The 24,499-nt window shown below is 37.2% G+C and overlaps 1 protein-coding gene across 6 annotated transcripts in view; it reads left to right on the top strand.

Annotated features, from left to right (window-relative positions):
- The window catches only part of Rbp6 (RNA-binding protein 6), a 581,361-nt gene that overhangs the window by 26,851 nt on the left and 530,011 nt on the right, over positions 1-24,499 (top strand). For 3 of the 6 annotated variants that reach the window (XM_012364142.2, XM_012364141.2, XM_067360263.1), the window contains exons 1-2: positions 2,166-3,145; positions 6,920-6,960. The exons of the other annotated variants lie outside the window; for them this stretch is intronic. In XM_012364142.2, coding sequence (XP_012219565.1) covers positions 3,081-3,145; positions 6,920-6,960 — 106 coding nt within the window. In that variant the 5' untranslated portion in view covers positions 2,166-3,080. Of the gene's footprint in view, positions 1-2,165; positions 3,146-6,919; positions 6,961-24,499 lie in introns of those variants that run through there. 6 annotated transcript variants of the gene reach the window in all.

Genomic DNA, 24,499 nt, shown 5'->3' with positions numbered 1-24,499 from the left:
AGAATATCTTCCGATTAATCAATAATATTTTAAGTCGTTTTTCGGTTTTGATAAATTATTTTTATTGTTATTTAAGTCAATTTATTTGTCTTAAAATGGTATAAAATATGCTATTCACAGTGCAAAGTTTTAATCAATAAACTAATCTTCTTTAATCATTAAACTAGCCTGTCGACTATTAATTTGCCTTTCAATGTACCAATGTCGGTGTGATTATTGATTTGATCGGTCGAAACCTTCGGTAGAATTTTTGCTTGCTCCTAAAGTTTGTCGGATCGCGCGTTTCCACTAGTTTTAATAGGACCGTCGAATGAGCGAGCTGTTTGTGCAACAAATCATTCCCAGTCGTTTGCCTTTCGATTTGACGTCGACCTAATCGAATTTTCTACGTGATCATACGATTTACGCTTGTGATAACGCGATTGTTTGTGATAATTTGCAATTGGCACTGCTTTGACAAGATATTGCACAGTGGCTTAATGAAGTCAATGCTGCATACTGAATGTAAAAACGTTTCAGCAAATTAAAACTGTCAAAAAATATAAATTGCTAATGAAATCTTATTATTTGATTAATTTCAAGTAAATGCTCTATTTTAAAAATTAATGTCAATATTATGAAAATTTTGCGTAGAATCTGAAGATACATATGACATTATTTTATTAATTATATTTAAAAATTTGCATATGACATTTCGAAGCTTTAAACATTTGCATATCATAATGACATTTTTTCCTACTGTATATTTTTACCCGTCCAAGAAAAGATAATCAAACTTGTCATATTCCAAATAATAGGAAAAATTAGTGATTGAACAAAAGTACATAAATGTGATTAAACGATAAATATACTATGATATATGCAAAGATTTATATACAAGTATCTCAAACGCGTTAGTAGATATATCGCGTCAAGCAATTTGTACACAGGAATTGTCATGTTTGTAGAACTAATTAAATTAACGCAGCTCTTATAAACGATTTTCACGATCTGCATTGACCTATTACTGTATTGAATAACTCGCAAAAGGGTGATATGCATCGCGATATGTGCAAATAGTAATTTAACACACGGTATCGACACGTGTCATATTATACCATATTATTTTTATTGCACTTATTATGTTTCTTAGAAACTTGTGGCCATGACCAATTATACGATTGCGATTGTTCATAACACAAATCTGAATCGATATTATATGCATCTTTAACCCCATTTTTCACGACACTACCCGGGTATATTAACTCCTTGCTTTCCATACTGGCAGTAGGTCGATAGTCACTTCCGCCGATTTTTTTATGCAATTGGGTAGAACGGTAAAGTTTGATGTGTGTATAGAAATCTGCATAAATCAATGAAGTTAAAAAACTTTCTTACATTTCTCTCTCTCTCTCTCTCTCTCTCTCTCTCTCTCTCTCTCTCTTTCTCTCTCTCTCTCTCTTTATTCGCTCTCGAGAAGGCAAATATCGAAACGATTGCATGCGTATACTGTAATTACAATATATGTAATTTTAAAGTATCTCATAGATACCGTGATAAATGCATGTGAATGACAGCGATTGTTAGTAGATTTATACCATTTTGCATAATGACATTTTAATTTCTTATTTTCTCTTTGTCCTGATTACATATAGTATTCGTAATTTGCACATTTCCTCATGAATAATGTGTAAACAAAATATGATGTAAGGAAAGGCACAGAATAACATTAATAAAAAAAAAAAAAAATTTCCCCGCGATACTCATTCATTACTCGCGCGAGGATTGCTCTTTCGGCCGCCGGTCACGCGGAGGCGAGGAAGTGGAGCAAGTAGTGTAGGCGCGCGGGTGGTCGGGCTTTTTCGTGCGAGATCACACTTGTTTTCTCACTCGCTCGTTCGCTCTAGCGTTAATGTTAGCTAGCGCTACCGCGAGCGAGCGAGCGAGCAGGCAAGCAGGCCGTGATCGGAGCACGGAGGCGGGTACGCGGTCGTGGCGTTCCCTTCTCCGTTTCGCGGCTAGTACGTCGAGTGGGGACGGCGCAAGCGTAATATACTTCCTCAACCCCGCCACGCAATTGCCATCGTTCCCCGCCACCGCTATTGCCACCGCCGCCGTCGCCGCTGCTGCCGCCGTCGCATGCCCCTCTCCCCGCGGCGTCCCTTCCCCCCGCCCCGCGCCAAGAGCGCAGTGTCGCGTCGAACCTCTCGCAGAGCGCGTCGCACGTCCGAGTACCGGCCGCCGCCCGTCATCAGTAGTCGCCGTACCGCGCAGCCACGTAACCTCTCACCTTCTCCTTAGTTTTTAGTAGTCGGTAGTGTGAGGAGAGTGCGGAGAGAGAAAGAGAGCGAAAGATAAGGAGAGAGTAATCGGCGAAGGGAGACAAGGAAAGAGAGTAATATCGGAGCCGAGAGAAGCAAGCGAGAGGTCGACAGCCTTTTTCCCTCGTGTACTCTATTAGTTGTCGTCGTCATCGTCCTCGTACTCGTCCTCCTCGTCGTTGTCGTCGTCATCCTTGCCGCCGTTGTTGTCATCGTCGTTGTCATCGTCGTTATTCGGCGCGACAAGCGCGGGTATCCTGACCCACAATCCGTTCGCACGCCTCCTCCGTCGTCAATAACGCGCTCTCGTTGTAGTGCCGCGCGATCATCAGCGAACGCGCCACCCTTCGTGATTGTGGAGTGATCAAAAGGATAGATAGAGCGACACAGAGAGAAAGAGGAGAAGACGGGAGGAAAATAATACGCGAGAGAAAGTTCCGAAAAACGCAGCGGGAAGAGCAGCGCGGAGCAAGTTTCGAGGGAAATCTCGCGCGCGTCGTGACACCACCCCTTGCACATCACGAGCATCGTCGCGACGACGCTCGCCGCTGCCGTCGGCGACGTGATTACCGTCGCGAGCATCGACGAGGACACCGTCCGCCGCAACAGCAATACTAACAACAATCAACAACAACAACAACAATAGTAGCCAGCAGCACCACTGCACCGGACGAAAACAAAACTAACGGACGAACTCGTTGAGCACCGTCGCTTCCACCCCAAACACGCGAGAGTATCGCGACGACGACGACACCGAGTAATCGTGCGCCGCGCACTGCTATGGAATCCCAGAATCAGGAGATTGTAGCGAGCGGGTCGCCCGCCGAGGTGCCGAACGATCCCGGGTACGGAGATGCAGAGAGAGAATACGAGGGTGCGGGACGGTTGTCACCGTCCACCACGTGAACGGCGGCCACCGTTTACAACCCCCAGGCAACCCCGAAACGTTCCACTACATCGACCATCAACGATCGACCACACGAGAGAGAACGGATGGAGAGGGAGGGAAAGAGAGAGAGAGAGAGAGAGATAGAGTGAAAGAGTGAGAATGACAGAGAGAGAGGGAGAGAAAGAGCGGATGCATGCGGATGGGAAGATGTATGCGTGAAGATGCGTGGGAGAGTGTGAAAGGAGAAAGAGAGCAGGAAGAGCGAGAGGAAAAATGGACCTTCCGTTCTCTCAGTGCGTTGACGTAATACCGCGCGGCGATCGTATGCACTCCGGAAAGTTTTGTGTTTCTGTTATCCTGCTCCGTGTCAGTGCCGGATAAAATCAGTCGCTTCCTAAAACGGATCGGTACTTGCCATTGATCTCGACCACGTCGACGCCGATCGACAGCGATGCAAAACTCCTCCGTGAATTACGCGACACGCATGGTGTTTATGTTTGCCGGGCGCGTGAATATGCGTGCTTCTCCTCGGACCGGTGGCGCCTTCTTTCCGCGTTTGGTGCTCCTCTCCCCCCCGCGCAGACGTGGGCGGTTGCGGGGGTGGGGGAGAGGGTCGGATGAATGGAAAGAAGGAGGGAAAGAGAGAAGATGCTGCCACCTTCGAATCTGCCGCCAGCCCCCCGTTACCACTTTGCAGGCACGAAAGAACGCGAAATTCTGGAATACCACACGTGAAGACACCACGCGTCGTGATAGCCACGTGGTGAATCGACTCTTCCGGCAAAATCATGTCATCATAGTTCTTTATTATGTGATTGTCCGAAACAAGGCACAAACGACGTGCAGTGATCTGAAATGCCATTTAGAAATTTACCTCTCGCTGAATAATTGGGTCAATTTAATTTTGGTGATACACTTGAGACTTGATGAAAAACACGCTGGTTCGATTGTGATTAATGAACATGATTATGTCATGTCTCTTACTCAAGCGATAGTGAGATATCGAATCGATTCTATTCGTTGAATTGTTTGTGTCCAGTAACGTTGATGGTTCCATCCAGTTTCGGACGTGGTTGATAAACTGATTAGATAACGTCTTTGGGTCATTATGATTGCGGAATAAAATAATCGATTAGTATTCGCTAGATCGCATTTTGGTCGATTTTATATTCATCTTATGATATCTCTTTAATGCTTGTGATAGTTTCGTTCGGTTCTGCTAGTTTCCGATCAATGAGTTAATTAAATCATCTTATTAATGACTGCTGCTAGTGCGAGGTATCAATCGATTAGTATTCACTAGATTGTTCTGTGCTTGATTATTCGATAACTTTTATTTTTGTCGACGATTTAATTGAACGTACTTTGAACTATATTGACGACTGCAAAATAATAAACAGTTCGGATATTTGTCTCTTTATTTCTTATTTGGTGTTGTTGATATTCATTCGTTCGCTTCTCACACGAGAAAAATTTAAAAATTTTGAATTCCGTGCAGTGGATTTGATTATTGATTTTGCCTTTCGTGCTGTTGAGAAAGTAGAATAATGCGTATGTTCTCCTGGGCAACGTCTAACGAAGCACTTGTGATATATTGGAATGCACAAGAAGAAATAATAAATAATATTTGATTTTATTAAATATTCTAATTTTTGTCTAAACAATATTTGATAGTTTTTTATAGCGTATTTGATATGGATATGTTTACTAAAAAAAGGGCCATTATCATGTAGCTTTTGGTTCATAATTTAACGTTAGTTGCATAAAATCCTTGAACAAAATTCGGCATATTTGCTTTTCGAATCGATATAAAATGTATTCGGAAATATAAATATATGCAAAAATAATTTAAATAAAAATTATATATATAATTGAAAACTTTTTATACATATTTGCGTGTTTAAATTTTTAAATAAAGGTTGGGATTTTAATATTTTTTAAATATAAAATTTTTGGTTGGGTTTTCTTGGTATGCGACGCTTCAAATAATATTTTATAGCAAAATATTGAGGTTGAATGAAAAATTTATCTTGACCTAATTACTTATCGATATAGATAATACAAAATATACAAACAGTATAATTATATAATAATCAGAATATTATTTCTTCAAATTATTTATATCAGAAATCAATTTTATAGGAATAGATATTGTTTAATGATATTAATATTAAGAATAATAACATTGCCACACACGTCGAAAAGATTTCAAAGATGATATTCATTATAGATTTAAATCTCGTGATGATTATAAGCCTGGAAACGGTAGCCTACTTTGATTCTTCCAATTGGGAAGATCTAGATAGATAGATTGGTAGGTGGATAGAGATAGTGCTATATAGTGAAAGCAGGGAGAGAGGTGGCGGGAGGCAAGAAAGCGCGTGGGAGGAAGATGACTATATCGCAGCTCGGAAAATCGATGTTCAAATGCGCCACCACGTGATTACGTCCAAGCGGGAGCGTTATCTCGCCGTGTAATAATGCGAGGCGCGATTATTTCCAACGACGATGATGAAAAGCGAGTATAAGAAGTGGGGATCTCCTCATCCGCGTGCTCGAAGATAGAAGGGATGGGGGGGGGAGGGGGGCGGGGTAGACCATGAATGAAAAGCATGGGAGGTCGTTTCCTTATCGACGCATGCTGACGGATACTTAAGCCGGCTAATTAATGACGCGTACGTGGATCGATTATGTACGCTGCCGGTTGTGCGGAAAGTGTGATTTGCTTTTTCGGAGACCGGCGATTAGCTAATCGATCTTCCGATCGATCAGTTTATTTGTGGACCGGTTCGTGCCGCGCGCTCGTAGCCTATCTAAAAAGTCCAGATGCTGTCATTTTTTATCGCTCGGCGACCTTGATACAAGGTCTTCATCCGAAGCTCTTTATGGCGCTGGAATCGTCGTAAAACCGATAACAAACACACGTCGCTCAGTCGCTGTAGATCGTTAGCCGACAATCACGTGGATCGTTCATCGATCTTTTTATGAGGGTGTCGTAAAATAATCAACGTCAGTTTCTCGTCTCAAAATAGTGGATAAATGTTTACGCTAAGATAAGTGTTCTATTGCTGAAAAAAATCTGAGGAAATAGTTAAAGTTTTCTCGGTGTTTTGCTGGATTTAAAGACCTAAGGATCTAAGTTTTTAAAAAATTCTAGGATTCAAAGAGTCCAAGTTTTAATATGGATTTTTTACTTGAATAATTTTTCCAAGACGTTGAGTAATGGTGATCTTTAAACGAATCAATAAGCACACTGCAGTTTTAATCCAGAATATTATGTGCCGCTTAGATCTGATCTCATGCTTTATTTACATCTATTATCTCTTCTATCTTAATTCGTTTCTTTCGACGATGCAAAGTTGTGATAGGAACTTTTCTATGCATGGAAAAGGTATTAAAGTTAGATGATTAATTGGTGAATTCTGTACGAAGAAGAGAAGGATATGAAACGAAGATGCCGGTCCGAGGAGGAGATAGTTCGCGTTTTTTTCGCGATCGGAAGATCCGGTTTTCGGGCGCATTGCAATCGCGAAAAAAGAAGAAAGGGGTGTTATTTGGTTGTTGGTTGATGTGTGGTGACACCTGCCGCTGAGGGCGGGAGACTGCGCAGGGGGTCGCAAAATGGTACCGGAAGTTACCCTCTGCCGGCAGTCTTCCCGCGTCCGCTTCCTCTTCCGCCAACGACCCGCGGCTGAACGGCGTGCCTGATGGAATCGTCTTTCTTTTCTAGGAAAATGTTCATCGGCGGTCTATCTTGGCAGACCAGTCCAGGTATGTTTTGATACTAATATGCAATCATAAGAAAATTTGTATTTTAATAGTCTATATATAATCCGATGAACTATGTCATATGTTATTAACATCATGGCATATGTAAATCTTCGAGGTCTTTAGCAAAAATAGTACGAACGCAGGTAGCGAGAGTGATTAAGATTAACACGTGCGCGCGAACGTTATCAAACCAACTCGATTAGACATTACGAAAAAGCCGACGTGAATACATGGCCGTCATAAGTATTCTGCGACCACGTGTTTCCGAGCATACCTCCATTCGTGCGTTTCGTAACGTGCTTTTGCACGGCATCATTACGCAATGTGTCGTATATCATTCATTGTGTCAACGTAATAAAGTTTACCGCACGTCATAGAACAGAGTAGGAAAATTGGGATCTGCTATGCCGAGATATTCTCGTCATTTTCATATTAAGTTCTCTCCGAATATCTCCGATATTCGTATTAACTTCTCCGATATGAACTATATTTCTATTATTTGCTTTGTGTCATAAGAAAATATAACTTATGTATAAAGCTTTATATATAATTTATTTATAATTGAGACATTAAAATGTGTCGATGGATCGTATTATCTTTAATTTTCGAATTAGTAACTGGTAATATATATTTAAATAACGTTACGTAAGAAACATTGACATCAATTTCTATAGCTTTTCATACGTTTCTAAAGATGCATTTTATATAGACAGAATCGAGTTCTACCATTCAATTTCTCTTGTGATTTCTACTTCGCTTCTTCAGTATCAAGAAGATATTTCTTTTGAAAATGCTTTACTCGGATATGAAATGATAGGTGATAGATGACGAAAGCTTTCCATCACTGTTTGAGATATCGCAAAAGTATTAACAAAAATAATCTTTTAGTCTTTACAAGACATCGCATTCAATAGACAAAAATATCTATGGTCATAATGAAATTTGGCATTGTATTCTACAATTTTTCGTATACAATATTTTCCTCTTACATAAAACGGTACTTTTCAGAAATGATATATGTGGCAATGGTTTCTCTGTGCCATAAAATAGAGAAATACATCAAGTTGTAAAAGAGAGTAAAAAATATAAAAATATTTCTGATATTTTCTAAAGTTTTTGAAAGCATACTTTCCAACTTTTTATGGATGACGTTAAACAATACTTTTTAGAGACGATAATCAACAATATTTCTCGCCATAAGAAAAGATCAATCAAGATTTCTAATGACATGATCAATAAAATAAAATACATAATGGATTCAAACTTTGTTAAAGAAAAATTCAAAAAAATCCGTTAATCGGATTTCTGTCAATGTATCTTTCATAAAAATGCTATTTTTTTATTGACAAAAATACTTTTTAATGACGCGTTTAATATTGCAAAAGAAAAGAAACAAATGAATATAAGCCAGCAAATAATAACCGTAAAAGTGTGCGAAAGGAGATAAAGTCTGCAATGGTCAGACTCGTGCTTTGACACAAATGGGATTTATCCTCGATTATACGATAGAACCGCCGTTGCGAGGAATTGCAATAACAAAAAATTGGTTATCAATGCGCTATATTACGTATTAAAATGTAATTATATAAATATAATCGGGTTATACGTCTAATCGGGTTATAAAATTTCTACGTTATTCGATGCTTAACTTCCATTTCGTCCTATTTCTTCAATCTTCTTCTCCTAGGTCTCTCTAACTCATAGATTTCCTTATTCCTTCCGCCCATGTCTTTCTTGATCTTTCTCTCTCTCTCTTTCTCCGTTCCCTTGGTGTCCAATTCAAGATTTTCTTTGGAAGTCTGTCATCGTTTATTCTTTTTACATGTCCGTACCAAATCAGTTGTTTCCTCTTAATGTCTTCGTCTATGGTTCCCTCTATACCCATTCTTTTTTTCACTTCTTCGTTTCTTATTCTAGCGTGATCTATCTAAGCGTGATATTTCTGCAGCCCGTTTCATAGCATCCATTTCTGTGGCTTTTAGTTTTCTTTTTATGTTTTCGGTCATTCTTCATGTCTCTGACCCGTATAGTAGGTTACTTTTAGTGTATTTATATGTATATCTTTCGATAAAGCCGTTAGTAATTTTTAGGCTGTTTTGTTCACATAGTTTTATTAATCGTTAGTACAATTGTATTAAGATTTTCTGCTTCTTGAACGATTTTTTCTCTACAACCTTGAGTGTTCTATGTATCATCTATATTCATAGTTTTTTTGCCGTATTCGTCTTTGCTTGTTTCCATTGTCTTCAAGGCTATTGTTAGACTTTTTTTAGCAAGGTAAGTTTTTACGGATGATTGGTCCGTCGCCTTCTCCTTTATTCGAGCTTGGGACTGGTAGCATCAGTTACTAATTCACCCAGCGACCGCGCAGGCGGAGTTGTTATAATTTATTTTATTATTATTTTTTACAATATTTGAGATATATGTATTTATCATTATAAAATTTAGTACACATAATATATATAATACGTAATTTTCTTCATTCTTCGAGAATGTAATCGTTGGTTTTCTTAGCGATAGTTTTTCAACTATGAATTCTTTTCGAGGAGAGTTTCCCGCTGAAACAGTACAAGAACTCATTAGCGTTATTTGCTGTTGTTGCGTAAGTCATGTCTCCATCTCGCTCGTTTCCCGCCATCTCGCTCGTTCCCCGCTTCGTTTTTCGCGCCACAATTCGCTCTTTCTCCGCAAGTCATCTACAAGATGTAGACGAATAAGTTTTATAAACTTCGTGGGCGTACGGTACACCGGTACACGTAACTTTCCAGTGCAAGTGGGATCTGCGAAGCCCCTACATTGCCGTTACATGGCGATAAAAGCCATGTAACACGAATCAGTAGATCAACTTTCATTTAATTTACACTCGTCTTACCATCATCTTCTGAAAGAGATTATGTACTAAATTGCAAAATGAGGTCAAGAATGTTTTACTAAATTCTATATTTTATAGTGTAAAATGACGCTTCATAGAAGCGTATTTCGTTTTCAAAGTTACTTATATTGAATAAGTTGCTTGTGCTTTGTATGCTCTGAACCTTCACAAAGTTTATAAATTATCTATTTACATCTTGTATAATTGGAAGATGCACGTTTCACGGTTCAGGCTTTTATCTTCAAGCTTCCGTCTTTTATGTTAAATATCTGGTTGCTGGTTTGCATAATAAATCGAGTTAAGCGTATCAATCGTTCAAACTTGTGTGCCATGAAAATATTACATAATTTACATTAGTACGCATGACATCATTAGCCTTGTACTCTCTTACCGTTAGGCATTTTCAGAGCACACACAACGCGTCAGAATATTTTGCGCATATTTTTTTGGTTAAAAATAGAACAAAATTTAATTATCTTGTTAGTTTGTTAAAAAGTTGGTTACTAACTCAAAAGCTAGATCGATTATTATCCCCGTTTGCTTATAATAATCACATAATCTGTGCGGGATAAATCTATAGGTTTTTTCACAATTTTTTTATTAGTATCATATTTTATTATATCCATTTTACATTTAAAGAAAAACAAATTTTGTTGTGTGCATTTGAAGACTTCGAAATTTTGGCATTGTTAAATTTATTTGGTTAAAACGACGAAATCTACTGTTATGCAATAGATTAGTTCACAAATGATTCTAAACAATATAGAGATTATCCTATTTACATTTATAATGTAATTTCGATTTATAATGTAGCACCCTTCCTCATTGTGATTGATTTTACATCAAATTAGTAGAGATGTTCATTCACGGGGTAGGTAAATCGGGAATAATACCGCGGTTAATTAATTATACAGCATCGATGTGATTGTTGTTGGAATAATTTAATTACTAATGCGATATTTGTCTCATGATAGTAGTTGTTACAATTAAATGTTAAACATTACGTAACTTCGAATTCGATTCGGAAATTGGCGGCTGTTTATGAATGCGTTTCTTAAAGTGCCACGACATCTTTGGCCATCAGAACATCGGACTGACACTTTGGGACCAGTCCAGAGATTGTGGAAACAATGTTCCTATACTACGTAAAGCTTACAAGCACGCGTCAGTTTACACATGATTTTCGTCACTCTCGTGAGAGTTATCCTATGAGGTTTACAGTTTGCAGCAGTTGACAAGTTGCGGCTCCAATGCAAACACGCTTCGCTTGCTTTTTCTCGATTCAGAGTAATTCTTGCTATCTAATCTTCTTAACTTACAGACTTGTTTTGCTAAATATTTGCTGTTAAAATAATATAAAATGATATAAATAACACAAAGTCTGCAATGTATTCACTTTTATTTAATTAGATGTGACATTTACGTGTGAAAAGCATGATGCTAAAATAATTTTTATGTTATAAATAATTTAGAATCGGTTTAGATTAATTTTAAGCTGAGAAGTGTATGTGATAAAATTTTATTTTTTAAAATTTTATTTTAAATGGACTTGGTTATATGCTTAATGGAATTTAAAATTTATTGAATATCTACGTTAGACAGTTTTTGTAATAAAAAATGAAGATAATGAGTATGAACTTAGTATCGGTCTTTTTACATCGTAAGTGAAATTCACGGTAATAGTATGCTAGACATGAACGAACACCACTATCGACTCTTGTAGCTGTGGCAAGTCGATCACAAGGTGCGGACGAGCGAAACCTCTGACGTTTCCCTGTCGCTATCGTTGTTATTGTTCTTTTCGTCGTTGTCGTCATCATCGTTGGCGTTGTCCTCTTCGCCTTCGTCGTCATCGTTGTCGTGGTTTGCTTCCTTCGTTACTATCCGCATCGTCGTCGTGTCGTCGTCGTCGTCATCGTCGTGGTGGTGTCTGATGCAATCGAGCGCAACAGACTCTACTCTCGACTCTCTTGCTATTTTTAAACGTAATTGCACCCGGCCGTTTTAATGGGCGATCAAGCATAGTGACGGAGATAGAGCTATGAGCCGGCATGGAGAAATAACGCAAAAATTCGTAGGTCAATTTCTCCGAGCGAGATGTTTATTCGTGGATTTTTAATGGGAAAATATTAATACTTAGCTTAGTTGATTTATCTCTAAGAATACATTATAAATGAAGGCATACAATTTACGTGGAATTTCTGTAAAAAGGAAGCCAAGTTTTATATTCTTACTTGAAAAATGCAGGTCGATATTGTAACTTTAGTATTTGCCGATGTTTCGAAGGCTTGTAAATATCGATCGTGTTTTCTCGGTGTATTCAAAGATGACTGGATCGATTTTTAACCACCATGAATTATGTACTTTGCGATAAAATCACAATGATGAAGTTCGTCACGCGCCGCTCCGCGTGTGCGAGCTTAATGTAGGACGAAACGAGACGTTAGTCGATTAGTCACAGAACACCGCCGTCGTCATCCCTAAACAACGTCAATTAGTACCACTCTAGAGCGGATTATAAATAGTACGTTAGGTAGGTCTGGGTTGAATTGGACAAGCTTTAACTTGCGTATTAGCGCGAATGACGCATTTTGCATGATGATCATGCGGATGTCATTTGACATATTTTTAGGATAATTTTGATAAGTGCGTAGTATCTCGATTGTATTGACAATGTCGGTTAATTTTGCTTAATGATATGTGCGTCGTTTCTGGATCATAAGTATAATTATAATATATACCGACTCAAATTGAACTTAATTATTTATCTAAATTGAGTTTCAATAAAAGTTTAATTATACAAAAATGATCCAAACTATAGCAAGATGTAAAAAGATTTCTATTACGAGGAGATTGGTTCTGTAAAGGCAAAAGTTTACTGCGATTTGATAATAATTATATTCGGCTATAACGCGCGTATTCAATCTGAGATATTTATATCATCTATTTTGTGATTTATGAATATTGAATGATTTTGTAATGCAGCAACAGTAGTCTGAAATCAAGCGATAGTTGTAGCGAGTGTAAAGTTACATTATTTACTACAATTTGATATCTAAAATGAACAAAATAAACATGTTCTCTTTTATTTTTCTGAAATATTAACGCAAGCCGAAGCTTGTTTTGATCAAAAGTGTGGGGCAAATGTTATTTTCGTTATATTTCATGGAAACATGCTGTCCAATGCGGTATGGCAAATTTTGCCTGGTGGATCGTGTATCCATCGAATATGCGAATTGTTGTGGCATCAGAAATATTATTCATAGATGGATGCGTTTACAATTTAACGAATGCTTCGATAAATATTTTTCGCCTCATGGCGGTTTACCATCGCGTTTTCGTTGACTTGCTCGACAACTGCTTTTTGTTACATGTTTACATTCATAGGAGAAATGTATGTCCGAATGGCATTTGATCTTTTATAGAAAGTCAATATACTTATTAAAATTTCATTGCACGAGCGAAAGTAAAAGAAATATATCTCTCTTTCTCTTTTTACTATAATTAATATTACACTACTCTAAGAAAGATAAAGAAAATTTGTGTTTTACATTCTTCTATAATACAATTTTTTGCGTTAATTATCTTTTCAAGTCACAGGACATCTTTTCCCTATTTTTTTGCTTTATAAAGTTATTTGCTGTTATTTTATATAAAAATTTAATTGCAAAAGGGATTGTAAAAGGGATTGCAAATTTATTCTAATATTCTGAAGATAAGAAAACTTAAGGAATGAAAGATCCAAGTAGAATATTAAATAACTAAAAAATCTCTGACCTTTTATTTGCTAGAATTCTATAGTTCTCTTTCTGCATCTTGAAAAATTTAAAGACTAATCGTACCTTGACAAGCGTTCTGCTTAGTTCGATGCTCAGGATAGTGATCGAGAAAGCTGACTGTAATTTCGGGATATCCTATATATCTTGCAACATTTCCACGCGTAGATTTTCTTTCGCAGGGAACGTATGGGTCGGCGACGTGAACGTGGTTTTGAATATGTATGCACCGGCAGTCGTTCGCACGGTCGACGAACACTCTTATCCGCGAGCATCTCGTTTTGCCGGCTCGCGGATCTCGAACAAGAGGCGCCTTGTGCCGATATGCGTGCGTTAGAAAGAATCTCATAACAGTCGGTGCCTCTTCCCTTATCGGGCAAACCGTCGTCACGATCGTACTTCTTTTTTCTCTACCTTTTATCCTTCCTTCAGTCTCGTGCTCGTCGGCAAAAGATAAGCAGAAGCTTGCCAGTAATAAAATGAAATATATTGCATGCACTGGCGGAAGTGACGAAAAGATACTTAATGTGATGAGTCGATAGATATGCAATTCATAATCGATCAAATCTGTAAGATGGATGTCACGTTAAAAATAATATCGCATATTTGACGAAAGCAGACAACTTTCGAATCTCTGGTTTTTGATGGCGATTTTCGCTTGCATTCAAGATTTACATTAACGTTTTTACATTATGTTAACACTGGGAGTAGTCAAAAGTTGTCTTTTGAAGAAAAGTTAATATTTATATAAATTCGAGATATTTCTTGGTATAATTTATATTCATTATTTAAAGTTTATAAATTCTACGTTTCTGATTCTAATATTTAACGATTTAAATTGTTTATACGTATCTATTGATTGCAAGGTTTACCTTTTACGGATCTATTTTTAGTTTGTCGTGACATTATTTCGTTAAAAGTTAACGATTAATAATAGCGGCGGCCATTTCTCTTAATATAGAACGCTAAGGTTATTACCTCCGACATTTCCGTTTTGCGATACCGTAGCGTTTACATATAACAGCTGCATCCAATGCCTCACATGCTCCGAATCGCAGTGGAATCCGTCCGCGACGACGGGCGCGGAGTAGTGCATCGCGGAGTGCATCCAGCGCATCGTTCCCACTGCGCCTCCCCTTCTCCCATTCCGCTAGCGGTCGTTCGCGCCAGATGCTTCGTCGTTTTCTCCTGTCGGACGCACGTGCTGCTCGTATCGTTCGTTCGGGCACCGGCCGTCGGAGACTGCAAGGTGGAGCAGGAGAATGAGCGCGGATGGCAGCGAGGCGGGATGTGAGAGGGTTGCGTTGATGCGAACATAAATGTTTACGGTACGTGTCGCTCGATAACGTTCGTTATCGGCAGTCTTTGAGTCTTGCGTCGTGCAGTTTGCCACGTTCGGATACATTTTAATTGATGTAACACCGCGGGGATGCGAGCCGTTTGCTCAAAGCGACAGCCGTGACGCGAATTTCGAGAAATCGCGCTAAAATAGAACCGACTACTTTAACCGCGACGGTTCTCAGTTGCGGATCTTGCTTTAATCTTTTAATGATTTTAGGAAAATCATGAAAAACTGACGACGCGTGACGAACGATAAGTAAATTACTTTTTAATTGTTTAATTTAGGTTTTTTATATCTCGATTTTTACTAAATTAATGTGCGGTTCCAACGAAGATATATTTAAAATTATTGCGATTTGTTCTTTTTTTTAATTTTTTGTTCTGAAGAACCGTATATTTAAATTGCTCTAAACAATATCATTAAATGTGTTACAAGCGGCGAAAGTTCAGCTATTGAATTGAGATTCACGTCGTGTATCGTATTTACGGCAGCTAAGAGAATCAATTAAACGATTCGACGACGATAAGAAATGGCATTAATCGGCATTAATTAACGCACCGCTCTAGAGTGAAACACACACAGCATTAACGAGCGCAAATAAACAGTTTCCTTTGATCAATTGCCTTTATAAATAAAATTAATTTCTGTAGAATGTTAATACAATTAACTCTAAGAAATACGATAAGTTTTATCTTTGGCACTAATTGTGTCAATGCTATTAGCTTGTTGATTTAGCAAATTTTGTCATTTGAAGGAACGGCAAAACAATTATTCGATAAAGTCGTTTTAATTTTCACTAGATTGTAGCCGTAACATAATCCCATTACTGCTAATGCTAATTGCACGCGGCATTATTTTAATGCATTGTAATTTAATAAATTAACGCTCTTTTAATGCACTCTTCAGTTTCGCGCTTATGCCGCGCGCATTGTTTAAACTCGAACTCTTAGGAAGAAGTTTCGATGGCGTTAGGATAGGAAGGGAAGTATGGTAATTATAGTTCGTGGAGAGTTGAGCGAAAATAAAATCATTGGCGAACATGTGAACGGAGGCGATTCGGGAGCGCGGGTGGCTGCGCATCGCGAGGATTTCCTGTACGGCATCGGAGCGCTACAGTTTCCAACAATGGCAGTTATATTGCCCTGCCCCTTACATTTCCTCCCCCTTCTCGCGCTCGCTTCTTCCCCACCGCGCTCGAATTCATTCAACGTTTCCAATTAAGGGGTTAGTCCACTTTGCGTCGGCAGTGAGGTGTGACTTTGCACCGCGGATGCGCGCCGTTCTCGCACGTTCTAGAACTTCATTCGACCGAAACGCTCATTATTAAAGCTGCGCGATTATATGCATCCCGGAGCAAGCAAAAGTTTCTCGCACAGATTTGAAAAAGTAAGAGTCTCGCAATCTAAGAAATAATCAAAAATCTTCGAAATCTAAAGATTCTCTTGTCCACCGTGGATTTTACAAATTCTATCAGTGTTAAACTCTGTCGTCAGAGTTTTAGGATTGGAAAAATAGCATTACTGAGATTCCAGATCGCCCAAGTGTAGATTAGATTTTAGAATTCTAAATATTGCTCTTTTTGAATTTTTTAATAAATCTTCAACATCTGACTTTTATGTATTCTTATCTTCAAGAGATTTTAAGAATCTCAGATCACGAGATTTCTATATCTGTCAGATTCTTGTAGGAAGACTCTTTTAGGAAGATATTTAGTCTCTGCGTAGTTCTTGCTTCTTTGTTGAAATTTTTCGAGTCTTGGAATTCTAAATCGATTAGCGCGTTACTTGCATAATGCTTTTGGTTGCGACATCGTTGAATATGCATCAATCTTCGTATTAAGATATTTGATACGCGCAATTATAGTTATAATCAACATATATCGATGCAATCATTATATATACGTTATGTAAATTGGTTTGTTCGCATTATGTAATGATTCGGTTCGCTGACATGAATGCTTGTCCATGTAGATTAGAAGCGGTTGTGCACTCTAATCAGCTGGCGATTAACTACCCGACCATTCATTATTCCGTGTATTGTATCGCTAACCTTAATCAGTTCTCTTCAAGCTGATATTAATTACTATGCATGGCTGTCATGCGTCAAAATTGTATACTGCGGGTTGGTTTTACTCGCGATGGCCGGAGCGAAATCGAGTTACGAGTGAAATCGAATATCTTGTATCTAACATGCTCATTCAAATGTAACGTTTATCATGTTCTCGTTTATATCAAACAGATACTTACTAAAAGAGACAAGTGATTTTATTGCCTATTTATCATATAGATGTCGTATTTTTATTTTACATAAGTATGCTAATGCGTGTGTGTGTCCTATAAATATTGTATATAAAGTAACACGCCAAAACATGTGTATTATAACGAAGTGAAACGAGATATAACAATTAATTTGATATTTTAAAACGAATTTTTTATCGATAAAGTAAAGATTTAATATATTAAACACACATACTTTTTTTGTAAATTTGTGAAGAAATTCTCTGAATGTATTTTAAATCGGCAATGTTTTTTTGCGAAAAAAGCGAGAAAAAATGTGAGTAAATTCGTGACAAAGATGGCGGAAGTTCGCGAAATTTGCCCGACATGCACATTGATCGCGAAAAATATTCAGGCCGAGGGCCTCTTCCGCAATGGGAGCGACACGGTGCGCGCAAGCTTATCGAGATCATCCGAAACGAGCCATTGTCAGCACGTGGTTAACCGTGACTATCTAAATTAGAATCGGTGTTGACGACGCGTCGGCCTTCCTCGTAACCAGCGCGTCGGCGTTTGCTGCCAACTTTTACATCGCCTTTTACGTCTATGCCTTTTACGCGAAGTGAAAAATTTCTGCGGGCGACTCATGCGAGAGAAGTAAAGGCGAATTTGCGCGTTCACTTTCGATGATCACTTTGAGACGTATAAAACGGACGTATTGAATAAATAAGTTTTTCTTTAAAATTGCATATGAGATATACATAGTTCTATTCGTCTTCTCAAGAAAGTCACATTTCCACACAAAGAAATTTATTATTTATAATTTCTTAACGATGATTTCTATTTGTGTTAGATTTTTTAAATAACAAATTAAAAATGTTTTACTTCTCTTAAAATAATTACTTATTTTAATGGTGGATAATCTTATGTGTGTGAAGCTGGCGTATTATTTTATAAAAATTTATAAATTATCAAGAAACTCTAGTTTGATTTTTAATAATTCTATAACTTTTGACATATAAAACAAATAATTCTGATTATTGAACCAAAGAGATTGACAAATGCGACAGATTTATCTCGATTTTTGCTACAAAATTCTTGATCATATTTTGTCAGATTTCGTCTTGTTGAAATTTTTCAAGCATTTCATTTCTATATATAAATTCTATATATAATCCGACCTTTTTTTTTCGTTTGATATGTTCAGTATTTTTATTCAAGGTAAGACGCATGAACTCACCTTGAATTATTTTCATAGAATTTGCGATAGCTTTCTGTGACATGATAAGAAGCATTCAGATGTAGATAGGTGGGTAAGGTGATAGGTTTTTACGCTGACTCGTCGCTGACACGAAGTGGCTTGGGTTACGTTGCAGCGGTAAAGATGATCGTCGAAAGGGAAGAGATGCTTTGACGCTCAGAAAATGTCGTGGAGAGAACGTGATGCATCTCGAAAATGAGTCGTCTGCAGGTCATAGAGCTAAATACACATCAAACTAGTATTGTAATTTCAGTAATGTTTAGTATTTTCAGCAAAATTTTTAAATGCTTCTTATGCAGTTATATCATAATTTTATATTTAATAGTAAAATTCTTCTGCATTGTGAATATAATTGAATTGGAAATTATTCCGAAAGTAGGTAAATAATAAAACAAAAAATTTTTATATGTAAGAAACGTTTTTTACAATTTTTTTATCTTTGGCCTGAGGGAAAATTAGCAAAAAATACAGTTTGAAAATTCTTGACCGCTATCTATCTTTAATTTTAGAGTGCAATATTTTTACAAAGAAAAAAAATATTTTTTACTGACGCGTATAAAAATAGAGTCGATTTATATTTTTTCTCTACAAAAACCGATTTAATTAGTTTTTCTTTATGGTATGAACTCAATATAGTAATACAATATACAGTTTAGCTCTGCAGGACGATAACAATAAAATGAAATAAATCAAAATGATTCTTATTTCAATACTATTTTTGTACTAGAACGATTTTTATTCTAATACTTTTTTTATACTGTGTAATTAAGATACATTTGAAAAAATTGCAAAGAAAATTGAAAGACTTAAGAAAGTTACAGGCATAGAAAGTGAAGAAATTGTAGAGTATCGCGAGAAGGAAAGTTCTCTCCTACTTGGCACGGTATCGTTTTATTCAGTTTAACATTTCAACATGTGAATGCACCATTCCGTAACCGCAAACATGTAACGGCAACGTCTTATGTCCTCGATATATTCAGGGATTTATAACAATCGATTAATGTTTAGCGGCGAGTTGCCGGTATCGCTTCGAAAGTGGTGCGCGCAGCGTACAATGCGGAAGTCTTTTTAACCCTTTAACCGCCGTAATACATATCGTGTTGCTTTCCATAACGCAGGCTATCATTAAGGAACGAGGGAATGTTTATATTTTCCGCTTTACATTCTATTTATTAAAGAAACAAGCTTAATGCATTGATTGCGATAACAATTTCTAAAATATTTTTTATTACATATATACATATATTACAAATATACAATAACTGAAATAAATAGTAAGTAATTTAAAATAACAGTTTTTTTTTGTGTCAGAAAATGATTCAATTATGATAAATTTTATAGTGTACGTCGTACTTTACGTAAATCAATACTTTGTTGGAATTTTTCTTCGGCCAGAATAGAGTAAAAATTAATAAAAAATAATTTTCTTTTTTCTTCGTATTAAAAGAAAGAAAGCATTTTTGATCATATACATTTTTTGACTCGCGTGATGTAAATTAAAGAATTGTTGCTCAGAAGAGTTATCAAAGGAGGTAAAAGATAAGTGTACAGACAAGTCGCTTTTTGTTCCTATGTTTCTCGTTTTTATTACAAGCGTAGATAGATACTTCTCAACGGAATTGTGTTGTTCATTCTGCCGCTGTTATGCGCTGTAGGCTAGGTCAGGATGCTATAGGCGCGATACAGACGCACGAGAGCACGCGTGTACGAATACACGCGTATACGAGCGTACAGACCACCCCGCTTGCCGTATCGAACCAGTTAGACGAACAACGGTTACTTCTTAATGGACTCACCATGCTCGTCCATTACCTAGTCTGACACGCTTATATACCCCCGACGTGCACACGCACGCATTGTACAACAGTTATGGGGCATATGTGACACCATTGTCACGTGGTTGTAACTACTCGCGAGCTCTCGCTAGGGAACGCGCGACCCTTTACACGCGGCTCTAATGCGAGAAAATTGGGAAAAACAACGCGACGCTTAGGATTTTAATTTCGGATTTATATTCGCGTTTCGTATTTACCGTTGAAATTTGACGTTACAATATCGAGTTGTCTAATTATTTAGAGTTAAAAAATTTTGTAGCTATATTTAATTCTAAGTACGTATGTCAAAGTTCTCTAAATTGCTGATTGCTAAGTCGCTCAAAATTTAGAATTTTTATATCGCGAGGCGAATTTAAATCAGTAAGATCTAAATTGCTAGAATTTTTTAAATTTGGTACCGTTTGCTTTTTAAAAAACTTGGTACTTGTAATTAGAATCTAAATTAAAACAGAGAACGTCCAGAATTTTTGAAACGTAATACGTAGAGCCTACAGTTATACATCACAAGCTCGTAAATTAATTTATCGCACTTGGTAGTGTATTATATCACACTTTTCTTACTATTTTACTACGACTCCGCTCTTAGCCAAGTTTTTCTGAAAGAATGCCACTGTGCGGCGTTTACATAATCCGGCACGAAGCTCAGCGTGCGTGCGGTATCCGTCACGCGGTTCTCACAAATTTGCGGCTGACCGCGTGGGTGGTTGATATTTTCGGGCGCTTTCATGAACCACGGAGCAGAAATTTATGCGGACCCCTGGGAATGCGTTCGCGGAAGCGCGAGAGAAAGTGGAAGGAATAGGACAACTTTAATCCTCGGTCGTTAGTGCGGCTTCCACAACACAACTGCTCGCGTGGAACATTTTACACGCCACATTAAGAGGCAAAGTGTTATTCTTAAGGAATATTCTTTTCTATGAGTGTGTTTTTGTATCTCGTACAGCTAGGTTGCTTTGCAAGTGAGATGTACTTCTCTAGGAAGATACTGTCTCGAAAAACTGTGCAACACTAAATTTTACTTGAGCCACAATTCTGGTTGCATTAAAAATTTGTCTAGATTTATTTGCCATCGACGTGCTACATTCATATTGCATTGCAATAATATTATATACATAATATTCCAAAGCTTTGTTATTGTATTTCTTTATAATCCTTTTATTTAATCAACTTAGAATCCGGTTTTTTATGAATTATATTTTTAGAGAATTGAAATAAAAAAGTTGATATATTCTTCAATTAATTTTAAATAAATCTGCTTTAAAAAGCAATCACTTATACTATAATAATATTAATCACTTATATTTTTATTAATTAATTACATAAATATGAAATAATTAATATTTAATGTTATAAAATATGAAGATAGAAAAGAAAAGAGAAGAATTTTTCTTAAGAAAAATCGATCGCGGATTAATCAAAGATAGTTGATAAAAGTAAAATTAGTTTTGAAACGTTGTACACATGTTTCTGACGAATACGACTTTTGGGAACAATGCGATAAATGTGCACGAGAAATGCCAGTAACTAAAAGTTAACAGAATGGAGATGCTTGAGCGTCGAGTAACACTTTCCTCCAGCTTCTCTTCGTCTTTTCCTTTTTCGTCGCGTCATTGCCGATCCCTTCCTGCGCTGCTCGTCCATCGAACTAAGTAGATTACTCAACAAGTGGCTGCCAAACCTTGTACGGTCACCGACCGCCGTAGTTTTAACGTGGACCATCTTCTGTCACTCACCGTAATGGAAATCGAAAAGTTCTCAAACTTTGAGCCTCTGTATATTTAATTAGTTCTCGATCAGTGATATTAAATTAACATGAAAACGGTAGCTTTATAATTTTAAATAACTTTAATGTCTGATTAGAGTATTTAAAAGATAAATACATTTTAGAGCTTATTTTTTAAATTGCATTTAAAAAATGAGATGTAGAACTGCATTTTAAAAATGAATAATTATTTTACCTAAAGAACTAGTTAAATTTCAAAAGTGTGAAGCTTTATTTTAAATCTCTTTCATGAACTCTTGACATAATATCACTAGAGAGATCTAAACACGCTTGATTATCACGTAGCAGTTGCATCACTGTTCTCCGAACACTAATTGACGATTAACTCATTTATTGAAGACAATCGGCACGAGTTTTTGCAAGTTGTTTGATTCTGTAATTCGGTCAACGGAAAAGGGCTAAACGCGCGGAAAACGAGAAATACGTCTGTATATATAGACTTGATCAAGTGGGTTAGTAGAAAATCATTCGCTATATCGTGGTGGCTTAACAGTCGCGAACGCGCGGTGGAAGTTTCGTCGTGAATATTACATACCGCCGGTCGCAGACGGTAACGATTTCTTCCAGTCGGGGACTGCCGTAAACTAGGTAGGCTGTATTATCGGTCTTATAGACGGAGAGACAGACGCGAAATGTCGTCAAAGAACGATAGCATCCACCGTGATGTAAGAATACCAAGTGTGCCACAGTTCGACGAAATACATTTATTTAAAGTCGGGACGAGGAAAGCTCGCGATTCGAAATCTGTCAGAAAACCAATGCGCTTTTTTGTTGTCGCATGTGCTCTCTTATTAAAGACAATGTAAAACTCACTATTATTTTATACACAATCCGCGATTACGTATAGAGAATCCGTTAAATAAATTTCCACAAAAGAGATGAAGGAAGTGCAGTGCATGAGCTAAGTTCAGTCCGCGCTTTCGTATACATTACATTTTTCAAGCATTGAATTTCTGCTTTCGGACGGATTTCCAATTTATCATCCCGCCATTATGCACATTACAGCGCTTGTTATTCTTATATCATGGTATATACTCTTGCTGCTTTTTGAAACCAGTCTTTCTTTACCTTTCCCCAGTTTCTTGGTTCCTTCCAACCGAGAGGTTCACCGGACTCTCCTTATTGTCGCTTTTTCTTCTGTCTGCTCTTTTCCTCTCTTTCTTCCCACGGCGTTCCGTCTTATTTCCCTTTGTCTTTACCTCTCTTTCCGTCTCTCTCTATTCCTTCCTCTCTTTTTCTTTCTAGCGGTTTCCTACGAATCTTCGAGCCGAAGGTACCGGTCGAAAGTACCGGCGGCCTTGCACGCCTTTTTGCTGTGAGACTTCTTCCGGTACAGTCGCCACCAACATCGAGCCACCTCCGCATTATAGCGCTGAAAATAAGCAGGATCAAGCAATAATAAGTTTTTATTGCGAGGGGATAAAAATTTCGTTCGAAAGTCAAATACTAACAAATATGTTTTGAAATTTCTTTGACAATGAATTACTTGAAAATTCAATAAACAGTGTCTATAAATATCTTTTGATACGGAGGGAATATTTAAATATTTTAATATTTAAAAGACACTTCTTAAAATAATATTAATTTATTTAAATATATTGAGCTTTTTAGAAATAATATAAAGTTATTTTGAGTTATTTTTGTTTGGTCACTTGATGTATAAGTATTGGAATGTATTGCGCGAGATTGCCGTCGTTGAAAATAAAATATGCAAACTTATTTTGAGATTTGGTCCATGCTTGACGTATATGCCAGAATAGTATGTAGGTACGCGCGCATAATTATGCCCACGCAAAAGATCGATTAAAAAAGATGAAGCTATCGAAAACTGATACATCGTGACGTGCATGAAAAATTTCAACGATAGAGAGTTTGATTGGAAACCTCGATCTGTACATATTCTAGGCCGAACGTTTTCACAGATGAGAAATTATAATGGTTCGCGGAGAATTGTCGTCAATCTAGGTAGCTTGAATCACGTATAAAATACAAGCTATAATTAAAATGTTTCTATATTTGATACACTAGAATTACTACATCTGAATTGAGAGACGAACGAAATTTTCAATTAAATTCCATTTATAGATATGGTGCAAAGTTCATGTATTAGTATATATATTAATATTTTAACGAAGATATCGCGAATGAATTTGTTCTAAAAGCATGAAACAGCGATTACGAAGAAAATAAAAATAAAATTAAAACTTTAAATGCATTTTACGCGAGTTAATAGATTGCTCTTTCTATAAAAATTTATTTGTGGTTTTAATTTGTAATTAAATTCCGAAATTTCTTTAAACTTTTTTAAAGTCGCCGATGTTATACTTACTCAGTTCTTAGCTAAAATCTGACAGGTGCCTGTCAAATTACCGTGTTATTATCGCACCTGCAGGTAGAAACGCGCGGCGCACGCGCTCACGTACGGCATTACGCGTGTAACCTGCACTCGTCATA

The sequence above is a fragment of the Linepithema humile genome, chromosome 8 (assembly GCF_040581485.1).
Source record: "Linepithema humile isolate Giens D197 chromosome 8, Lhum_UNIL_v1.0, whole genome shotgun sequence".
NCBI classification, from domain to species: Eukaryota; Metazoa; Arthropoda; class Insecta; order Hymenoptera; family Formicidae; genus Linepithema; species Linepithema humile.
The sequence above is the reverse complement of the archived record's forward strand: the minus strand, read 5'-3'. Positions and strand labels throughout refer to the sequence as shown.